General features: G+C 36.1%; 1 protein-coding gene across 2 annotated transcripts in view; it reads left to right on the top strand.

The window, feature by feature from the left end:
- skap1 (src kinase associated phosphoprotein 1) overlaps positions 1-19,590 on the top strand; it is a 268,145-nt gene that overhangs the window by 199,398 nt on the left and 49,157 nt on the right. For both annotated transcript variants that reach the window (XM_028819166.2, XM_028819165.2), the window contains exon 10: positions 6,324-6,383. In XM_028819166.2, coding sequence (XP_028674999.1) covers positions 6,324-6,383 — 60 coding nt within the window. The remainder of the gene's footprint in view (positions 1-6,323; positions 6,384-19,590) is intronic.

Genomic DNA, 19,590 nt, shown 5'->3' with positions numbered 1-19,590 from the left:
CAATAATAATTAAGGAATAGTTGCACATAACCTCAGCGTGCAAACAATGTATTTAATCAGTGAACCTGACTGTAACTGTGAGGAACTTCCAGGTTCTGACTGTGAATTGTGAACAATGTAAAAATATATTTGTTTTCTTCACCAAATCTGATTAGATAGACATAATATTTATTAGGGACTTTAATTCATGTATTTATTGTTATTATTTTGTAAATAAAGATGGCATTTGAAAATGTAATTAGCAAATGTCTTTAGCATCTACAACTCATAAATCACTAAGTGAATAAGACAAGAGAGTGAAAGAAAAAGCTGGAAATAGCTTTCCATTAGCCTCTATAAACCTAGGTGGATCTCTGGTGTGGTGCAGGATTCCTGGAAGAGAGTGATCAAATGTCTGTTGGGGTTATGCTGTACATTTGTGCATAGTAACAATAAACGAATTTTGGCTATTGTCACGCTAAATTCTAGTTGAGTGCATATACTGTACTCTAAATTTTTTAACGCACAGTATGATGTTCTTATTTATTTCCAAGGACTACCAAATAATGTATGTTTCTGAGTCCCTAAAAAACGTAGTATAATCCACCTATTCATTTCCTGAACCCTTTTTTTTGTATGATCACAGGGGGCGAGTTTCTATCAAGGTATTAATAAGGTGAAGGCATAAACTAACCCTAGAGAGGATGCTAGACCATCAGATCACACTCATTACAACCATCCCACTCTCATATGGATCAGGCCATAGTAAGAAGACTGCACAGTGATGAAGTCAGAAATTGATCTAAGGTTTTTGGAGAACACTATCTATTATCATATTTCCTTAAATTCTGTATATCTTATGACTATATTTGGGGAGAATTTTCTGTTTCTTTTCACTTTCACTAAACCACATCACTTTATGAAGTATATGTAACTATTTAATATATAAATAACATTACTGCTCAGAAAGTAGTTTTCCTGTAAATAATATGCCACACCTAAAGTTTACTTAATTAATCTCTGATTCAGGGGGTTAAATTATTTCTTTCAGAACAGGAATATTAGTTATACAGTGATCTGAGATCTCTAATAGTTAGTAGTTGAAAAAACAGACCCTAGCTAATAAATTGGATGGGTTGATGTAGGCAAGCACAGTTGAGCTCATGTACAAATTTGTTCTGGCTCTTTTTAAAGACTTTACACACTTTTCATCAGAATTGTCTTTTCTGTGGCCTTCCAGCTTTCCAAAGACATGTTGTGATGTCAGTTGGTATCTCTAAATTTTCCCAGTATCTGCTGCAATCGATTGGCTTACCTTTAAGAGTGGGCTTCTGTCCATGACCCTCAATAGGATTACGCAAGTATTCAGATGAATGTGAATGGAGTGTATGATTTACCAGTGTGAGTTAAAGCAGCCCTAACAGCAATCATTCTCCTCCCCATCATTAGAAAATGAAAATTAATTTGACAGCAGTTTTCATTGTGGGCTGCAGGAAGTGCACTGCTTTTCATGGATGAAACTGATTGCAGACCTGCCCTTGTGCATACTGGTTATCCTCAATTCATGATGCAGAGCTGAAGTTAAGAAATGCCCTCATGGTCTTTATTTATCTGACCTCTATTTGGTGATGCTGGATTAGTAATAAGCTATTTCAGAATGTTACTCAGTTTTTATCCTTTCTGTGATGGGAAATGGAAGAGCATTACTTTCTACCATCTGCTTCTGTATCTCCAGTAAAGAGAAATTCTAAACATATTTAGTATTAGATGAATTTCAGAGGCTTTTGAACAATGTGTCTACACTTAAGGTGGATTCTACAAGTGCTATCTCAATCATAAGTCCAGTAATAATCACAAACATTTCTCTTCTGCTGTCTGAATTAAGGCACTGCCTGTGAAATTCAGGCTGTCCTGTCCTTTATATAACTAGGGAAAACTAAAAACAGCAGTTCCAATAAATCTCCATTAAAACCATTTGGATTTTAAAGTGACTTTGAAAGTTTGTCAGTAAGAAAAAAAAATAAAATGAAAAAGACAAGGTATAACCATTTGGCTCTGCCTAGGTGAGCTACAGCAAGAAAGCAGAGGATGCACTGGAAAGTAGCCTCTCATTCTTTTTCTGCTGTTTCATCACAGCCAGTCACGTGGGTATTGGGAAGAGGATGAAACTACCAGGCTTTGGGCTCACTTGGGGAATTAGGCAAGAGATCATGTTTCTTGAGAGCGCTGACGGTGTGTAGTAGAAGAAGTGTTTGGAGACTTTAGTCAGAGGACATAGTTTGAAAGGTGCTAGGGAGAGGGGCTTTGGCAAAGCAATTTGTAAAACATATCAATTTTATCTAGGCAAGCTACAAAGTAATTTTACCTTCTGCGGAGACCCTAATCCTGAGATAATGAACATAATATACAATTCACATAGCTCTTTCAGATTTTTTTTCTCTTTTTTATATATCTATCCATTTTCTGACATTGCCGGCTTCACTTCAGAGTCACAAGGAGCTTGGACCACACTCCACAAACATCACTTGCTTAGATTGGACTGGCTTCAGTTTGGCAGTGCTTAGACATATGCACAAAACTCAAGTGGGATTGGATAGTTTTTCCAGTGATTTTAAATTCTATTTTAAAGTAATGCTTTATTTTTATAAAAAAATATTGAATTAGAGTGGCACAATACTGTCACCCCAAGAACCTGGGTTCATAAACCAGCACATTTACTGCGTCTATGGAATTTGCACCCACTCTAACATTTATGTTCAGTTTTAATGCCTTTACTTTCCATATCCCCATTACGTTCATATTAAGGTGATCATCTGTTTTATACAGGCCCTTTTTAAGTGAGTGTAAGTCTGCAAACAAATGTGACCCACACTGGAGTGGCATCACAGGGAAATTCTTGCCTTGCTTCTAAACTTGCCAGGTTAAACTCCTTTTGATCATGTACTGGAATAAGGAGTGTAAGAAAATAAAAAGGTATGAAGAGATTTTTAGCAACAGAAGAATAAGTCACTCCAACTGTCCATTTTGCACCCCTTCATTTTTTTTAATACAGGCTCATTGGGACCCAGATCCCATGCCTGCAGCAGTGAGTATGAGGGATGAATGCATCCTGGAAGGGATGCTTGACCATCAAAGGTTATACTAATGCATGTACTCACTTTGAGCCAGTAAACCTGATTTTCTATACTGTTTGGAATTGGGAGGTTTATGGAACATCTGGAGAAAAACCCATGCAGACAGTAATCATGCTGTAATCTGGAGAAGAAACCAAGTCCATGCAGCAAGCCTGAGAAAAGTTATGTTGTTTTCAGGTCAATGACAATACAATAGTGAGTTTCATGGCTTAATAAAAAAAAAAATTCAGGTAGTGGTTAAAACATTAATTACATGGGAAAGACAGGAATTACCACCTCATCACACAAAGGCCAAGTAATTATGAAAGCAAAACAAAAATTTACCAGTAAAATGTAAAAATCCTAAAACAAAATGTTAGCATGTTAATATTGTTTTAAAAATGAAAAATAGGACATCATTTTTTCAGTTAAATTTTTTCAAACATTATGGTTTTGTGTATCATATTACAAATGATGAAGATAACCTCTGAAGTGCCTTTGCCTAGTCACTCCAAAGCATCCAAGATTTCTAAATTCAAAGTGCATTCATCCATTTTCTTAGTCAAATGTAAAAACAATCCATGCTAGTTAGAGTGTCTGAATTTTAGTATTGAGACTGTTTTAAAAAAAAAAAAAAGTAAGTAAAACTTATTTTCTTACAGCAGCTTTAGAAAGAGCTTTGCATGTGTACAGATTGCCTCCCCCTTCTTTTCAGTTAAAAGATTAAATGGCACTGAGCTCTTAGTGCTTCCCTGCACCTGCGTTCTACAGAGCTGTCTCCTACTTCTCTCTCTCTGCAGCTGAAGGCACTGTAATGACTCGTCTCCATTGCTTGAGAGGCAGGCCTGGCGTCTGTCTCCTTTGCAGCGGAATCTGTGGGGCCACACAGCTTAATGTTCGATCCCCTAGGTCCCTTTAATTCATAACCACACAGGATGCTCTGGGCTGCCCCTGCCTTCCTAACAGATGGCCTGCCTGACCAAGAAAATTGAGCCCCAGCACTCAGCTTTTATGAGAAATGTAACAAATGGACTCTAATGAAAGCTAGAAATGCATAAGACATATAAAGTGTTCATTTTGGTTGGAAATCTAAGTAGTCACCCTACAGTTAATTCAAGGCCATATAATAATTACACTATGTAATATATACATATAGCTTATTTTTATTGATAACATTTTTTCACTCCCTCATTCACTCTTTCAGTTGACTGTAACAATTTAGTATGTTTGTTATTTTCATTTGTTACCTTTTATTATCCCTTTACCTCTGTCTAAAGTTTAATGCCTTTCTTTCTCTATGTTGACTTTTCTAGGCTGAAGTGTTACAGTCAATGAACACTTAATGAAGTCAACCTCCTCACCATCTCACCATCAAGTAAAAGAGTAACACTAGAAAATCATAAAATCAATCAATTCGATTCATTGTTTTTTTTATCTGGTGATAAGGTATCACAAGTCACTTCAAAAAATTAGGATATATTATAAAATAAACAGTAAATAAAACAACTTTCAGCAATATGTTACAGTTAAAGGGTAACGTGTTTGCAAGTGAAGAACTGATTAGTACAGTAGAGTATATAATCTAGTTATTGCTGTAAAATGGAAGAAGAATATAGTTACAGTCACGTTTACTGAAAGTAACAAAGAATGTCTTTTGCAGAAGGTAGAGAAAATAGCTTTACAGTGGACTGAAGAACTTTTCCCTTTAAATAGTTTAGTAAATGAAATATTACATACAAGCTGCTTACTGAGAGTGATAAGACGACTGAGGGTTTAACTCTAAAATTATAGATGTTTTTAATCTGTTGAGTTTTTGGTACAATTCCCACCTTTTGAAAATCTTGCAAGATAACACTATTTTATTTGCCCACTGCTTTATGGAATTGTGTATTTTATTACTGGTTATTGTTTTGTCAAGCTGCAGTTTTTTATTTATGTGTTATTTTGGTTCATAAATGTTCTGATATTATATTTTACAAAGTGTTATATACTAGACTTTGTTTTTCAAATTCTGGATTGGTGAGTTGTGAAAGTTTGTTAACCACTTTCAGCACAGAAGTGTGCTGAAAAATAGCATACTTCATTAAAACTTAAATATGTGATGATTACAATCACTGCTAAATATGCTGTTTGTTTTTTTTTAATTCATGGTAATTACCATCACATATTTTTCTCAAATATAGTTAGTATGACAAATATATGCTGTCCATCTCCTCAAACCAACTAGAGCTTATTACACTGTTTTCATATAAACTTTTCACCTAGTAAACTTGGAATCTGCAGCTAGAAACATTCTACTTTAAAAACTTTTATAAGTTTTAAAGTTTATATACATATAACAAGATATCCCCAAACCTTCTTAATTCAATTCAGGGACTTAGGAGGCTGGACCCAATTTGTATTTTATACGTATTACATGGTGCTTTCCTAGTGGTATTTTAGCATTGTGATTTTTGTTACTGTATATTTCATGTATGCTGTATTTGTAATTATTGTTTTGCATATTAGGCCAATAAGTGGAAATGTATTTTATAAAAATAAAAAGAATTGCATCTAGTTTCATCTTTGGTGTTAATAAGACAAGTGATGTTTAAAGTGCATAAATTATGAAATATGAAAAAACATGCAATGTCATTTGCTTCACTTTCACAGTGGTGCTTTGAAGCACGTGTCCACACACATTGTAGGTAGTATTTCTTTTTAGAGCTCAGCTCACCAACCCCATTGGCCAATTAATTTGAAGTCAATGGTAATTTAGTTTAACCTCTTCAGCAGCACTGATGTACATTGAACGTTGATTTATTTAGGAAAGATCTGTTGTGTAACCTTTCCTTCCTTAGTAAGGGGGGAGAGTGGCTTGGCGACTAAAGCTTAGCCTAAGTTTGTTTAGATCAAATTTTGAAAATCTGTGCCCAGGCTCTGAAGTGATTTAAATTGATTTGAATACAGCATTGGATCACCTTGGATGATGGGGTAGTTTGAAAATGGGAATAGAACTGGACTTCATTTTTTTCATTCTACTCTTTTATTGTTGTTTCTGTTAGATTTTGCTTTGTTGCAGTGATTCGAGTTTTCAAACCTTTGGAAATATTACACAAAGATATCCTTAGGCTCCTTGGGTGGAATGAGAAAATTGTTATATAACTAATTGTATAACTATTTAGAGTAAAAATTACCAAGATTAATATATGTAATAAAACAAATATCTTCATACTGTATCTTTTATAACAGATGAGGAATTCCCACTAGCAAACAGTGGAGAAGGGTGTGGAAACAAATTGCCATCAGGAGGTAAGAATATCATTTGCAGCTTTTTCAGCAGCCAAGTTGCAGTATGAAGCAAATGTCTCCATAAAGTTTTATCCTGTTTTATAAAGGGAGGGCCATTTTCAGTCACACATATTCTGTAATTAAAGCAGAAGAAACAAAATTAAATTCACGTTTACAACTTGCTTTCAAAAATGTTTTTCTTTTTCTTCATAAGTCTTGATATATTAGTATAGTGAACATAATCTAGTTATGCAAGTAAATAAAATGTACTGACTGATTTCAGCTTAGTAAATGCCTTATGTTAAACCACTTTACCACTATGCTGTCTTGTATTTATCAGAAATGACAAAATTTCTGCTTTTTTAAAAAAGTTCTTCAAAATTGTATATTAAACCTCTTTTTGTAATTTGCTAGCTACTGAAGCACTTTACAGTGAACAGTGTTCTTATGAAAGTATAACACACTACACTGGTTATCCTTCAAGATTATAGGTTAAATAAAGACAATAGCACTGTTCAGATAGCAAACATTTTCTTCTGGGTATACAAAGACTATACAGAGACTAAAGCTCACAAAAGATGCTCTTAGGGGATTATACAGTATGTGCATGATGTTCTATCGAAAGCCAAGTTTTTTACCTTTGTAATACTAAAGAGCATCAACAAGCAAATCCAATATAAGGGGAGCCAGCCAGGATTTCCTTCCATTGCGGAAACGAGGCCAAGTATCGGAGCTACAGGAACAGGGCAGTGTCTTTCACCAAGGGAAGTTAAACTTCTGTCTGTCACGCACAGCTGTGATGTTTGGCCTCCAGTGTTGTTGTGCTCAAGGTGTTTTGATAGTATCCACTTGGATGAATTATGAAATGAGAGTAAATCACTAAATATTTTGTGGTTAATGAAGATGATTGTTTTGGTCCTGGATGCCTGCACTGGCATGCTGACAAAAACATACTGTATGTTGTTTCTATGCTGGTGATGTAGCTGAAGTAAACATGATTAGTTTAGACTGAGCCATGGCATATTTTAATCCTGTGTATGAATTAGGCAGGTCAGAAAACAATTCAGTGTTTTTTTTTTTCAATACATTCATTTTGATTGAAATCTTAAACCTTTTTGGTCATTTATCATTTATATAGTAAGAGGGCTGCTTCAATTGTAACATAGCCAAGTCATTTAAACATCTACGGCCTCTAGTGTTGTTAATTCATAACATGCTTCACATGTATCTTTTCAAGATATAAAAATGAAAACTGTTGAATACCTTCTGCTTTCCGGCCTATACTGTGAATGGGTGTGAATTAGGAAGCTGGCACAAGATCCCTTTTCCTTATCACGTCTCACCACACTGGCTTTCCTCTCTTCCAAGCCAAGCTTGCTAAGTAGACAGAGGGTGGAGTGGGGAGCATGTAGAGCAGGCAGCAGCACAAGGAAACAGGTCATTCAGTCTTCTTCCAGGGCGGAAACACAAATAGCTAACTTTCAAAAAAAAAAAAAAGACAGAAAACCCATGTGGGTTTACAACATATATTATTATTACAGGGCTTATATGGATATTCTGTGTGATTTCTCTTGTTTTGCTATTATGTCTGTCAGGGTTGTGTGGAGATGGAGCCCATCCTGGCAGCAACAGGTGCAAGAGAGAGACCGGCCTTGGATAAGATCCTAGTCTTTCACAGGCCCCACATAGACACCCTTACAGTAGTCCACCTGACATGGTAACTTTAGGTGAAATGAAAAATCAATAAAAATCAATAAAAAGTCATCATAGGAATCAAGCTATCTTCTGTGCCACCCAGATTATTGATACCATATTTCATTTTCACCGAAACAAAAAGTTAAAAAAGTAAAACTATAATGTATTGTAACAATTTAAAGTTGAGGAGGAAATGCTGTGTCAGACAATTTAGTAAGACAGGTTACACTGGGGAATCTCAAAAGTTTGGAAGGCATAGCTTGAATACTTAGACAAGTATAAAATCTTCTTCCGGCTATAGATCAATCAGGCTCTTTATGACCACTTAAACTGGTTTGCAGAGCTCTCAAAATCTATGCCATGAATCAAATAATGTTTATGAACAGATCCATACTGCACATCTCATAAAAGCTGAAGTCAGGTTTTCATTATGTAATGTGTGGTTAATATAAATAACATAACATTACATTCTTAAAACAGCTTTATCCAGTTCAGGACTGTGACAGACCGGAGCCAATCTTGGCAGCACTGGTTATGCATTGGAGTATTTTTACACCACTTAAAAAACAGATTTTTAAGAAATTCTTCTATTAGCAAATTCTTCACATACCAAATATAACATACTCTTTACATACCCTGGACTATATATAATCAGGATTAGATGTTTTAATGAAGAAGACAATCGCTTTCCTTAGTACTCTACTTCAGTGAGTACAGTTGCCCACAATAACACAGAATTGTGCAGAAGCAAGAATCCTCTGCATAGTATCATGTGGGAAATATAGGCAACACAAAACAGAGGAATATTTTTGGGTTAAACAATGAATACCTGAAATGTCTATGTGATTTTTTATTGGATCCCTCTATTTACAGTAAGTTGTTATATGAAAAACATAAAAAAGCCGCATTTGTGCATATAAAGAGAAGCTTAGTAGAGCAGTGGTTAAACCTGTAAGGACCAAAGTTTGATACCTAACCTGATTACTGTGTATGTGGAATTTGTATGTTTTCACTTTTATTATGTGAATTTTCTGCACAGAAAAGAGCAACCAAAACCACCATTGACAGGATAAAGGAATTCATCTTTTTTATGTTTGAGAAGAGGAGGCTTCAAAGAGACTCAAATCTAGGTCTTCAAAATTCTCAGTCATATCAATAAAGTTGATCTAGCAGAAGTCTTTCAATCTAACAGTGAATCAATCACCTACTCAAGCACACTGGATATAATAAGTGCAAATGCATTCAAGGCATTGAAAACATAAACAAACTACAGAGCCATGGAGCTGAAGGGTAACAGACAACATTAAAAAAGTGACTGGATGAGACATCAGGGCAACATGGCTAAGCAAACAAGCTCGATGAATGAAGTAGTCTTCTCTCATTTGTCAAATTTCTGATATTCTTATTGTTTCTGGTCTTCTGCTCATATATGCCAAAAACACTACCATTGGTTAAACAATGTCTCTAAACTGCCACAGTTTGAGTAACTGTGGGGTGTGTGTTTGAGTGTGTCTTGTGTTAGACTTGTATACCGCCCATTGTTCCTACCTTGTGCCCCATACATTAGGAGAGAGACTTATTTTTTCTGTTATTTATTTATATTATTTTTCCTGTCTCAGACTTTTATGTTGAATATAGCAGTAATGGTAAGAACATATTTAAAATATATACTCATATAATGTTAAATTTGCGAATGACACTAAAATTGGAGGGATAACAATTCAAAAACACTGGACAATCTTTAAAACTGGACACACTCAGAATATGCAGGAAAGTGCAAAGTAGTACACTTAGACAAAACCAGTATTTATTATAAATACAAGATGGGCATCCTCTAGAAAGGAATTAGAGACTTACATGGACACAGCATTCTTAGCATGAAGGCAGTGTGCCAAAGCATTTAACAAAGTATGGTTACTGTATATTGTAAAAGCTGTTGAGTAAAAATCAAGGGGTATTATGCTCTGACTGAATTATACCATAGTGAGACCACATATGGAATACTGTATGCAGATCTGCTCAGAACTCTACAAAAAAGAAACAGACACATTAGAAGTTATACAAAAAAGATCATTAATCCTCTTTGGTATTGGGCACTGAAAGCAGTATGAAGACCAACTACATAATCTTAATTAAGTTGATCCAGCAGAATTCTTTCAGTTAAAGAGTGAATCACGTAGACTTGGACACTATTCAAAATTACTGGGAAGTGCGTTTAACACTAACAACACATAACATTTCTTCACACATAGAGCTGTGGAAATCTGGAACAAACATTCAAGTGAAGTACCTGAAATGGAGAACCTTAACAAGTTCTAAAAAGTGTATGGGTGAGATATTGGGAGAACTTAACCATTAGCTAACCAACCAAACTTAATGGCCTGAATTGCCTTTAGTTGTTTGTCAAACATTTTACGTTATTACGCATAAACATTTTATAACTGCATTGCTTTATATAAAATCTGATTATGTGAAAGAATGCATTTATTGGAAATCTAGTTTCTGTTAAGGAGAAGAGCATCTCAGTAACCCACTGTACATGGAATTCTCATGTTCTCTGGCACTCCATGTGCATCTTAAACTGTAGCAAAGTGAAAAGAGTTATTGGGTGACTCCCTTAGAGATGTTATTTTTCACAGAGCACTATGTCAAAATTTCATGCAGTGATTTCTATCATAATAGCACCTTTTCATGCCTCATTACACCAGTTTCCATACAAGCACTTGATAAAATGCCTGTCAATAACCTCAGAATTCAGAATGAATTCCTAATATTTTATCTCTGACATTCCAGCTGAAAACAGAAGAACAATCTCTGCTTTAATACGGTAGGTAGAAAGTTATACAAGGTGACCAGCATATAGTTTTTTCCCAAAGCAAACTTTAAATGTGTGTGCCTCTTCTTTTGTAATTACTTTTACCTTCTAAAGTTAAATGTGTTAATTGAATAGATAACTTGTTTGTTTGCAAATATCATCAGCCAATGTAAATTCTTTATTTTCTGGTCATCAGCACTGACTAGTATATTGTATTTACTCAGTCTGCAATTAGTACATAAGATGTGAATAAAACAGATAAACATACAGCTGATGTTTTATAAAATATAATAATCTAATAGTTGGCTTGTTCTTAACAATGTGCATGCAGCAATGTCAAATTCGCCCTGTTGAGGAGTTTGGTCTTTATTGGGATAAAGCTACCAGTCTTTCTACTGAATTTTGAAGTTTTGTATCACCCATTAGATGACCTGATTTGAAAGCAGCAAGTCATGAAATTTACAATACTGACCTGTCCAGACTTGACTACTATCTCTTTTTGTCTCTGGGTCAAAATAGACTCAGCACTACAAAATTAGTTATGTTGCTGACTACAGGCTCACAAGGTTGAGATGGAACCAATGTGGCATTCACACCCCAGGAACCTTTGAAAAATACCTCTCATTTTATGATTCTAGGAAGTGAGCCACAAGTTATAAACTTACTTTTCATTCACATGCATTCTCTCTCTCTCTCTTTCTCTGATCCTTACCTGGTGATAGGATGGGGTTTCCTCCGGAGCCCATACACTGCTGAACGTGCTGCTGGATTTTGGATTATACGTATAATGCCTTCCCATGCTATTTGGTCCATGGCTATGGCTTTGGCATCATTGAGGCTGAGTCACTTATTTCTCAAATCCTCCTCAATTTGTTTTGACAATATCTGTTTAGCCGCTGCTCTTTGAACATTCCAATCCTCGGGGCATTTCTGACAAAGTAGCTTGTATGGTATGCGGCAGGTGTTCCTTCTGCAGAAGTGTCCAAACCATCTCAGCATTTTCAGTTGTATTGCCTCTTCAACTGATGGTTGGTGGTTGCAGCTTGTCCGTATGACTTCACTTCGAAGATGGTCACGGAAGGAGACACCCAGGATCTGCCTCGTTTGGAAGAACTTGAGCTTGTTCAGGTCTTCTTTGAGTAGGGTCTGTATTTCAGGTCCATAAAGGTGAGTCGGCATGATTAGTGTTCAAAAGAGGTGGATTTAGTCTTGAGGAAGATGTTGGGCTTCCTCCATAGACACCACTTGAGGGTGGCAAACGCGGTTGTTGCCTGGGCAATCTGGCTGTGGACTTCAGTGGTGGATGCCACTTTCTTCTCTTGGATCACTGACCCACAAATACTGGAATTTTTATACTTGTTCAATTTGGGCCCCATCAATGTAAACATTGGCCTGTGAACCATCCGTTGGTCTTATATGCATTGATCTTTAGGCCATACCACCCAGTGGTATGGCCAGTGTAATGAAGGATGTCGGTGGCCTTGGCATCGGTATCAGTGAATATGGCACTGTCGTCTGTGAACATCAAATCAGTCTCAAAGTTGTACTTGTCGTACTGCACCCCACGCCTGCTCTTGAATGCTTTTCTCATAATGGCATCAATCACTGTGTTAAAGAGCAAGGGAGATTCAACATCCCTTTGGCGGACTCCAGTTTGGATGGAGAATTCCTCATTTCGGATCCACACAGAGCTGGTCAAGCCATGATATGAAGTTTGGAGGAGTCGGGTGATCTTATTAGGGATACACTCTGCCACCAGTGCTTTCCAAAGGGCTGACCCGTGGACACAGTCAAACGCGGACTCGAAGTTGATGAAGACAATGACTGTTCGACAACCACACCTGATTCTTTCTTCCATCAGTTGATGAATAGTGAAGATTTGATCGCAGCACCCTTGATTTGACCTGAATCCTGATTGTTCTTTTCAGCTGTTTTTTTCGTGATATTTCTGCAACCTGGATTGGATGGTCTTTATAAAGACCTTGCCGATGAAGGAAAGGAGGCTCATGCCATGATAGTTCTTACACTCGCAATTGTCACCTTTCTTCAGAATTGGCACAATGAAGGCTTTTTTCCATGCAATTGGTTAGACATTCTGACTGCCAACTCAATGCCAGAAGCGTATGTCATCAATGCAGTAGTGTGTTCCCTCCAGCCTTGATCACTTTAGCGGTGACTTGGTCCATTCTAGATAGATAGATAGATAGATAGATAGATAGATAGATAGATAGATAGATAGATAGATAGATAGATAGATAGATAGATAGATAGATACTTTATTAATCCCAATTAGACAATCTACAAGTCTCTGACTTAAAGTTTAAAGCCAAACAATATCTACTGCTGTCATATCATCTGTGTCCATATATTCGATCTCTTCGGTTTTTACCTTTTCATCAATATCACATTGAATTTTGATTCAGTGTTTGGAATAACATGGTGACAACGCAACGTATAAATGCCGTGAGTGAATATTGTTTCTTTCTCTCTACATGAAGTGTGTCTGACAATAGCATTCACACAAATGAGAAATGATTGAACCATGTGCGTGGTTGTAAATGTTTTAGATGTGGGCAGGACTTTTCCAAATCTCTTTGCATAAAGTCTTGTCTCACGGGGCTTGAAATTATCTCTTGTGGGATTTCACTTTCACCAAACAACAAATCTTTTAATTTTCACGGATATGCCTCTTCATTGGGAAGAAACACTACTTTTCCCTGATGGTAACACTAATTAGACGTTCTACAAGTCTTCGACATAAAGTTTAAATCCAATATATGTATTCAATCCAACAATATATTCGATCTCTTTTCGCTGTTCCGTTATTTCACCGAGTAATTTCTGTTTGTTTGTGCTAATGCGATCTTTACTATCATTTTTTTGAGACTTTCGAATTTTCATACTTCCATTATCTCTAACCTGATCTGCATGTGTATTGTGCCAACATTTTTGAATTCTTTACGACGTTCTACTTTGTCATCTACTCTTTGTTTTTTATTTCCAGCCCGGGCTTGGTAAATCTCTTGCCACAAAGTCTTTCTGAGAAAGTTATGTCTCATCTCTCTTCCCAAGATTTTTTTATTATAATAGAGAGATATCACAGAGTTGTTTTTATATAGTGCCTTTCTGTAGTAAGTACAATCCAAGTTTGCGTTTTGCTAAACAAGTACAGCTTTGTAATTTGATTTTTTTCAAAAGTGGATGCAGGTGACCCTGCAAACTTAGCTAACTGCTGTTTTTATAGTGGCAATCAAATGACATGTGATATGGCAATGGGTGCTGTTGCAAAAAACAATATTATGGTACCCATGGAGAGCTAAACACAAGCCGCAACCATAAAACAAAGTTAAAAAAAAACTTCTCAAAGCTAATACTAAAAATTGACAGGAACACAAATAAAACTGAATAATATATACAAAAATGAACAAGAACAATAATTAATGAGTTTCCAACAGGTACAACAGTACAAGGGAGTTAAAGAGGTCTCTTGTTTTTTGTCCTATGTAAAATAACAGAAACTATTCTGTACTATTGAATGATTGAATAATTTGTGAAGCTACTTATTAGCAAAACTGTGTGAAATAAGCACTGGATAATTTGGGTAGTCAATACCTGAAGGAAAGTCAGCCTATCTGAAGATTCCTGTGATCTTCTCATATAAGTATTTGACCACAGGTGTAGTAATTACATAAGGCAGCACCATTTGCTAGCCTGAGGCCATTTTTGGGGTAACCCCTGCTTCCCAGAAACCATTGTTAATTTTCTGTAAGAGCTTTTCTTGGTGAGTGTCATAGTGCTAATAGATTGAGCCGTTCAAACCATGTCACCCTTTCAGCATCGACAGTCTCCAGATTCTTCTTCAGGGGTTCTGTTTAACTAATTTAAGAGGTATTGTTTGTAGTTTGATCTTTTTTGTTCTTTCCTTCTCCATTGCATACATTCATGCTGTATGTGTATCACCTAAAATAAAAGTATGAGATTATTTGTGGTTGCTTATGTTTACAACTCTTTTCATACCTTTAATATGAAGCATTATAACAGTCACCATGATTAACTAAGTTATCTCTGCTGGAATTCAAACAGAATATTGTGATGAATAAAAGTCCTTAGCATTACCATTCAAAGACCAAGCTTAAGATCAGCATTATATTTCATCAAATGATGAACATTGGTCTATGCTGTAGTATAACATAACAGTTTCTGCTCCCATTAATAGTAATGAGTGAACATTGCTGAGTTTGCTTCGCTGCAATTTTCCCAAAATCACGGAAATGTTCGCAATATTTGCTGAACTTGGCAAACTGCATTAAAGTCAATGGGGAAGGACTAACTGAACTAGATTTGTCTATTATAATGGTGCAGTTGTCTTTAAAGTGAAACTGAGGGCTAGGAAACCTTCTGCCAACTCTACTGGACTGATTATTGTAGCCAAAAAGGTGACCTGAGCTGTGCGGCAGCAGTGCCAACCACTGCACCACCGTGCCTCTGTGATATCAAAGAAGAAAGTATGCAGTCAGAGAGGCGCAATCATAGATTTCGTCAAAACAAAGCGGAAATCCAAAATCATAGTCAAAAGTCAGAAAAAATATGTAGGTCTTTTAAAGGCAGAAAATTCAAAGTGGCGTGTCATGATTGATGCCTCCTCCTTCTCTTATGTTAATGTGGAACTCGAAGATCGACCTGCACATTTGGCTACAAGCACAAATAACTTGTCCCACAGAGTCTGTAATGCAAATGATCAGCATTATATACCCGGGGGCAGTCCCATTAATGTTGGCTGTTACAGTTACGGAGGATGTTACACTGGCCTCTCAAAGCATTATGGGGTGCTGTTGTTATATATATTCTTCTGAGCTGGCCAAATTATTAGTAAATAATTCGACAAACAAGGGTGAACGCGAACACAGCAAATTTGCTGAGAATAACGCTTTGATGAAATTCACTGATCAACACTAACAATGAATCACTTTTGAAGAAACAGTATATTTAGGTTAGCACTTCTACCTTATGGATCCAGAGTCCTAAGTTTGTATCCCTTGTTAGGTTGTGGTCTGTTTGGAGTCTGCACGTTCTCACCTTTTCTGCACAGAAGTGTCAGTGTATTAATTCATTTTCTATAACTGCCTGTCCAATTCAGTGTTCCCAAGAGCCAGAGCATTTTCTGCCTGTCACCCCTCACTTAGACTGGTTTGATTTAGAAAAGCCAATCATTGTAACTTGTGTTTGGAAAGCAGAAGGAAAACTAGAGTGCCCATGCAGATATGGGGAGAAAGTCTACAAAGGTATTTAGAGCCAAGGTAAGATAATGGTTAAATAATGTATTTGGAGGTGTAATTGTTAAAAAATAAAATTGAGGTTATTGGAGTTATTATTGTAAAGGTTTTCAAATGCATTTTTTAATACAGCTCAGTTTCCTGAAAATTTGGCATTTTTTGTTTTGTTCTCTGTTGCCAGATTTTTGACATGCATTATACTTATTTATTCATTTTGATTTTTATTTATATTCAGTGAACTACTTGTATTATAATTTTCTTGTGCAGAACTCCAAGGTGATCTACTGATGACATTCCCTGAATAGGCAGGTGGAGAGGTGGATAGATGGATTATTACAATTAATAAAAAACAATGATTAAATGGCTTGAAAGTAGTTTTTTTTAACATCGTAATTATGATAATATTGACTGTGCTAAAAAAATAAATCAATCAATAAATCTTCATTTTTTACAGCATCTGCAGTATTATACTATCACTTAGCAGAGAACACATTTGTAACAGCAGATTAAACCAAACACAAAAGTATATTGGTTAGCCATCAAATTAAGGGTAGACCATATAAAGCATACAAGATGTTAATTAGCTTCAGACTGGAGGCATGTTGTAATATAGTTTCAGTTTTTGAATGTAATAGGTAAGCAAATTGTCACTGAAGAAAATAAACGGGTTAGGGTAAGGTAAGGTAAAGGCTTACATAAAATGAATGCCACAAAGTAAAGTAAGCTTCACAGGGCGGAAAACATTGGGGTTTCTGGGTTTTGGGCCACAAATTTGCCATTTATAAATAAAATATTGGGCCAGTATGGTGGACAGTATTTAGTGCTACTGCCTAAGAAGTTCAGCATCCAGGGCTGAAATGCTACACAAACCCAGTTGTGTTAGTAATCAGATTTTCCTCCCACACCCCCAAAGACATGTAGGACAAGTTCACTATTGACTTTAAATAGGCCATGTGCATTGCACTCAGTGCTGCCAGGATAGGGCATGCCTTCCACCCACACTTTGATCCTGAATTGGATTAAGCTGATTTAAGAATGTTATTTTAGGTTGAATGCACTAACCTGGACTATGGACTTTAAAGAAAGCATTATAGTACTTGATAAATACAAAAACAATATAAGAGCTGAAGTGGTTAATGTGTGGTGTGAGGGTCATTTTAAATTTGTATAAGTTTTTAGAACCTAGAATTATTTTCTGGCAGGCAATGTGGTGAAGTGGTTAAGGCTTTGAACCTATAGGACTTCAAACCCTGATATTGTGGACTCAGATCCTAGCACTGACACTGTGTGCATGAGTAAGTCACTTTTTCAATGCCTGTGCGCCAATTGGAAAAACAAATGAAATGCAACCAATTGTATCTCAGATATTGAAAGTCGCCTTGGATAAATTACCAGTGAAACTAATAAGTAATAATTGGCAAGTGCAATACATAAACTCACAACAAATAACTTCATTTTTAACAGCACCTTTCTATAATGAACAGTACCCCAAGTTCCTTTATAAATTCAGCTTACCTATATGTCATTATTTTAACACCATGAGCATAGGGAGGTAAACTCATTTAAAATCACATAGTATGGCAGATCCAGAGAGTCAACTTGTCCAGTGCCTCCACCACTAGGCCGCTCTATTCACGAGTTGCGTTCAGTTCTACCTCTTTGAGTTTTCTTTTTCTTGGGTCCGGGACATTGTCTGCCTTCTGGCTGTTGAGTATTCAAATCACTACTGCCATAATGTGTCTTTAAGACTGTACCCACTAACCTACTCCACCCTTCTCTTCATCATTTGTATAATTAGTTTATTCTGCAAGACCCTCCATTTTGAAAGTATTTAATGTGGTTGTGTAAATCCATTAAATCTGAAGAATAATAAGTGGCACAGACATTACTTGTTTTCAATGATGCACGGCTAATATAGAAAATACTGAGTATATTCTCCTGATTGAATACAGTATTTGATACCTAGTAACACAAATTATATTTGGGGTTTTTCCTCCCAGAGATCAGTAGAGGTGTTCCAGGGTAACAAGTTCAGAATGAGTAGACTGAGAAACTGGGGAGAAAGATGTGCGATGAAGCAGAGACTCGGCAGAAAAAATGGAGACTGAAGAGAAGAGAAATGACAGATCCTTTCACAGTTGGAATTATGTTCTCTTTAAAATGAAGAAAACCTTTGCTTTTTTTGTCAGCGCTGCCGTATCACTGGTTTCCTAATGGTGTTTCTGTCAGCTGCTGAAGTTAATGCAAGATAAATGAGAATTTTGTGGAAATGTGATATTGCTACTGCTCTCGGTAGGGGACGTGGAGTCGAAGAGGAGGGGCGCAGACATTGGAACAAGCAAACTATAGCTGGGAATGGGCTGGCAATGTGTAATGTGGAAAAATAAAAAGGCGCTAATCAATTTATTATTGGATTATATTTCTTGTTTTTGTAACTGAATGTAATACAGGCAAAAAATACTAAGTAATGGTGGGATTTAAATTTTGATTTTTACGACTTTGCCTTCATACTAATACTTGATCATAATATTATTCTTTAAAGAAAAAGGAGAGTCACTTAAAGAAAGGACAAAGTTAACATACTCCAGGCTGAAATGTAACTGCAGATATTCAGTGCATTGTTCTAGTTTATTCAAAGTAAGAACAATACCTGACTTGGACAAGGCCGATTTGTATTTGCCACTTCACACTTATCCTTAACTAACAGTATAATTAGCTAAAGAGTGAAATTAATTATTTACTTCTAATACATCCTGGTGCTTTGGTCTATACATAGCCCTGTATGAACTGCTGATGCTTATTTTCACTCATGTTGGGATAAACCATTAAATAAATCACTTCAGTTCCTTTTGAGTTTTTGGAAATGTGACATCTGTTGTGAGGTTCAATTCAGCAAAGATAAAAGCAGATCTCTGTTTAAACTTACTAATGCACAATAGACAGAGCTCATTCCGAGGTTCAAGCTCTTGGAAATTACAAAATGCAAGCACAGAGCTCAACCCTCTGTTAAGAAACCACAGTTAGAAATGATCTACCCTGCCTTTAATAAGACTAGAGTGAAATTAATTAACCAATATCCAATAATTTCCTGTCTAATGCTACTACTTCCGAAAATTAATTAGTGAATGCATTTATTATTTAAGTGCATTGAATCTCTGTGGTGTGGAAGTGTAAATATTTAATATTTACTAATGAGGGGTTCAGTTTGTAGAGCAGTATACCTATTCAGTGTTGCATGACTTGTTTTGAAATGAAATGATGACTTGATTGTCAGGTACCTTTATTTTTATTTTTTGTAATCATGCAAGTTAAAGCTAATGCTTCATTTACAAAATGAGGAATATGCCTCGACAAAATGTTGCTCCCTGCTATGATATACTGCTGCGATTCCAGCAGGCTGAGCTGTTATAGTTGGCCTTAGACATTTATTAGCGTCATTTCTATA

The sequence above is a fragment of the Erpetoichthys calabaricus genome, chromosome 14 (genome assembly GCF_900747795.2).
Source record: "Erpetoichthys calabaricus chromosome 14, fErpCal1.3, whole genome shotgun sequence".
Lineage (NCBI taxonomy): Eukaryota > Metazoa > Chordata > Cladistia > Polypteriformes > Polypteridae > Erpetoichthys > Erpetoichthys calabaricus.
The sequence above is the reverse complement of the archived record's forward strand: the minus strand, read 5'-3'. Positions and strand labels throughout refer to the sequence as shown.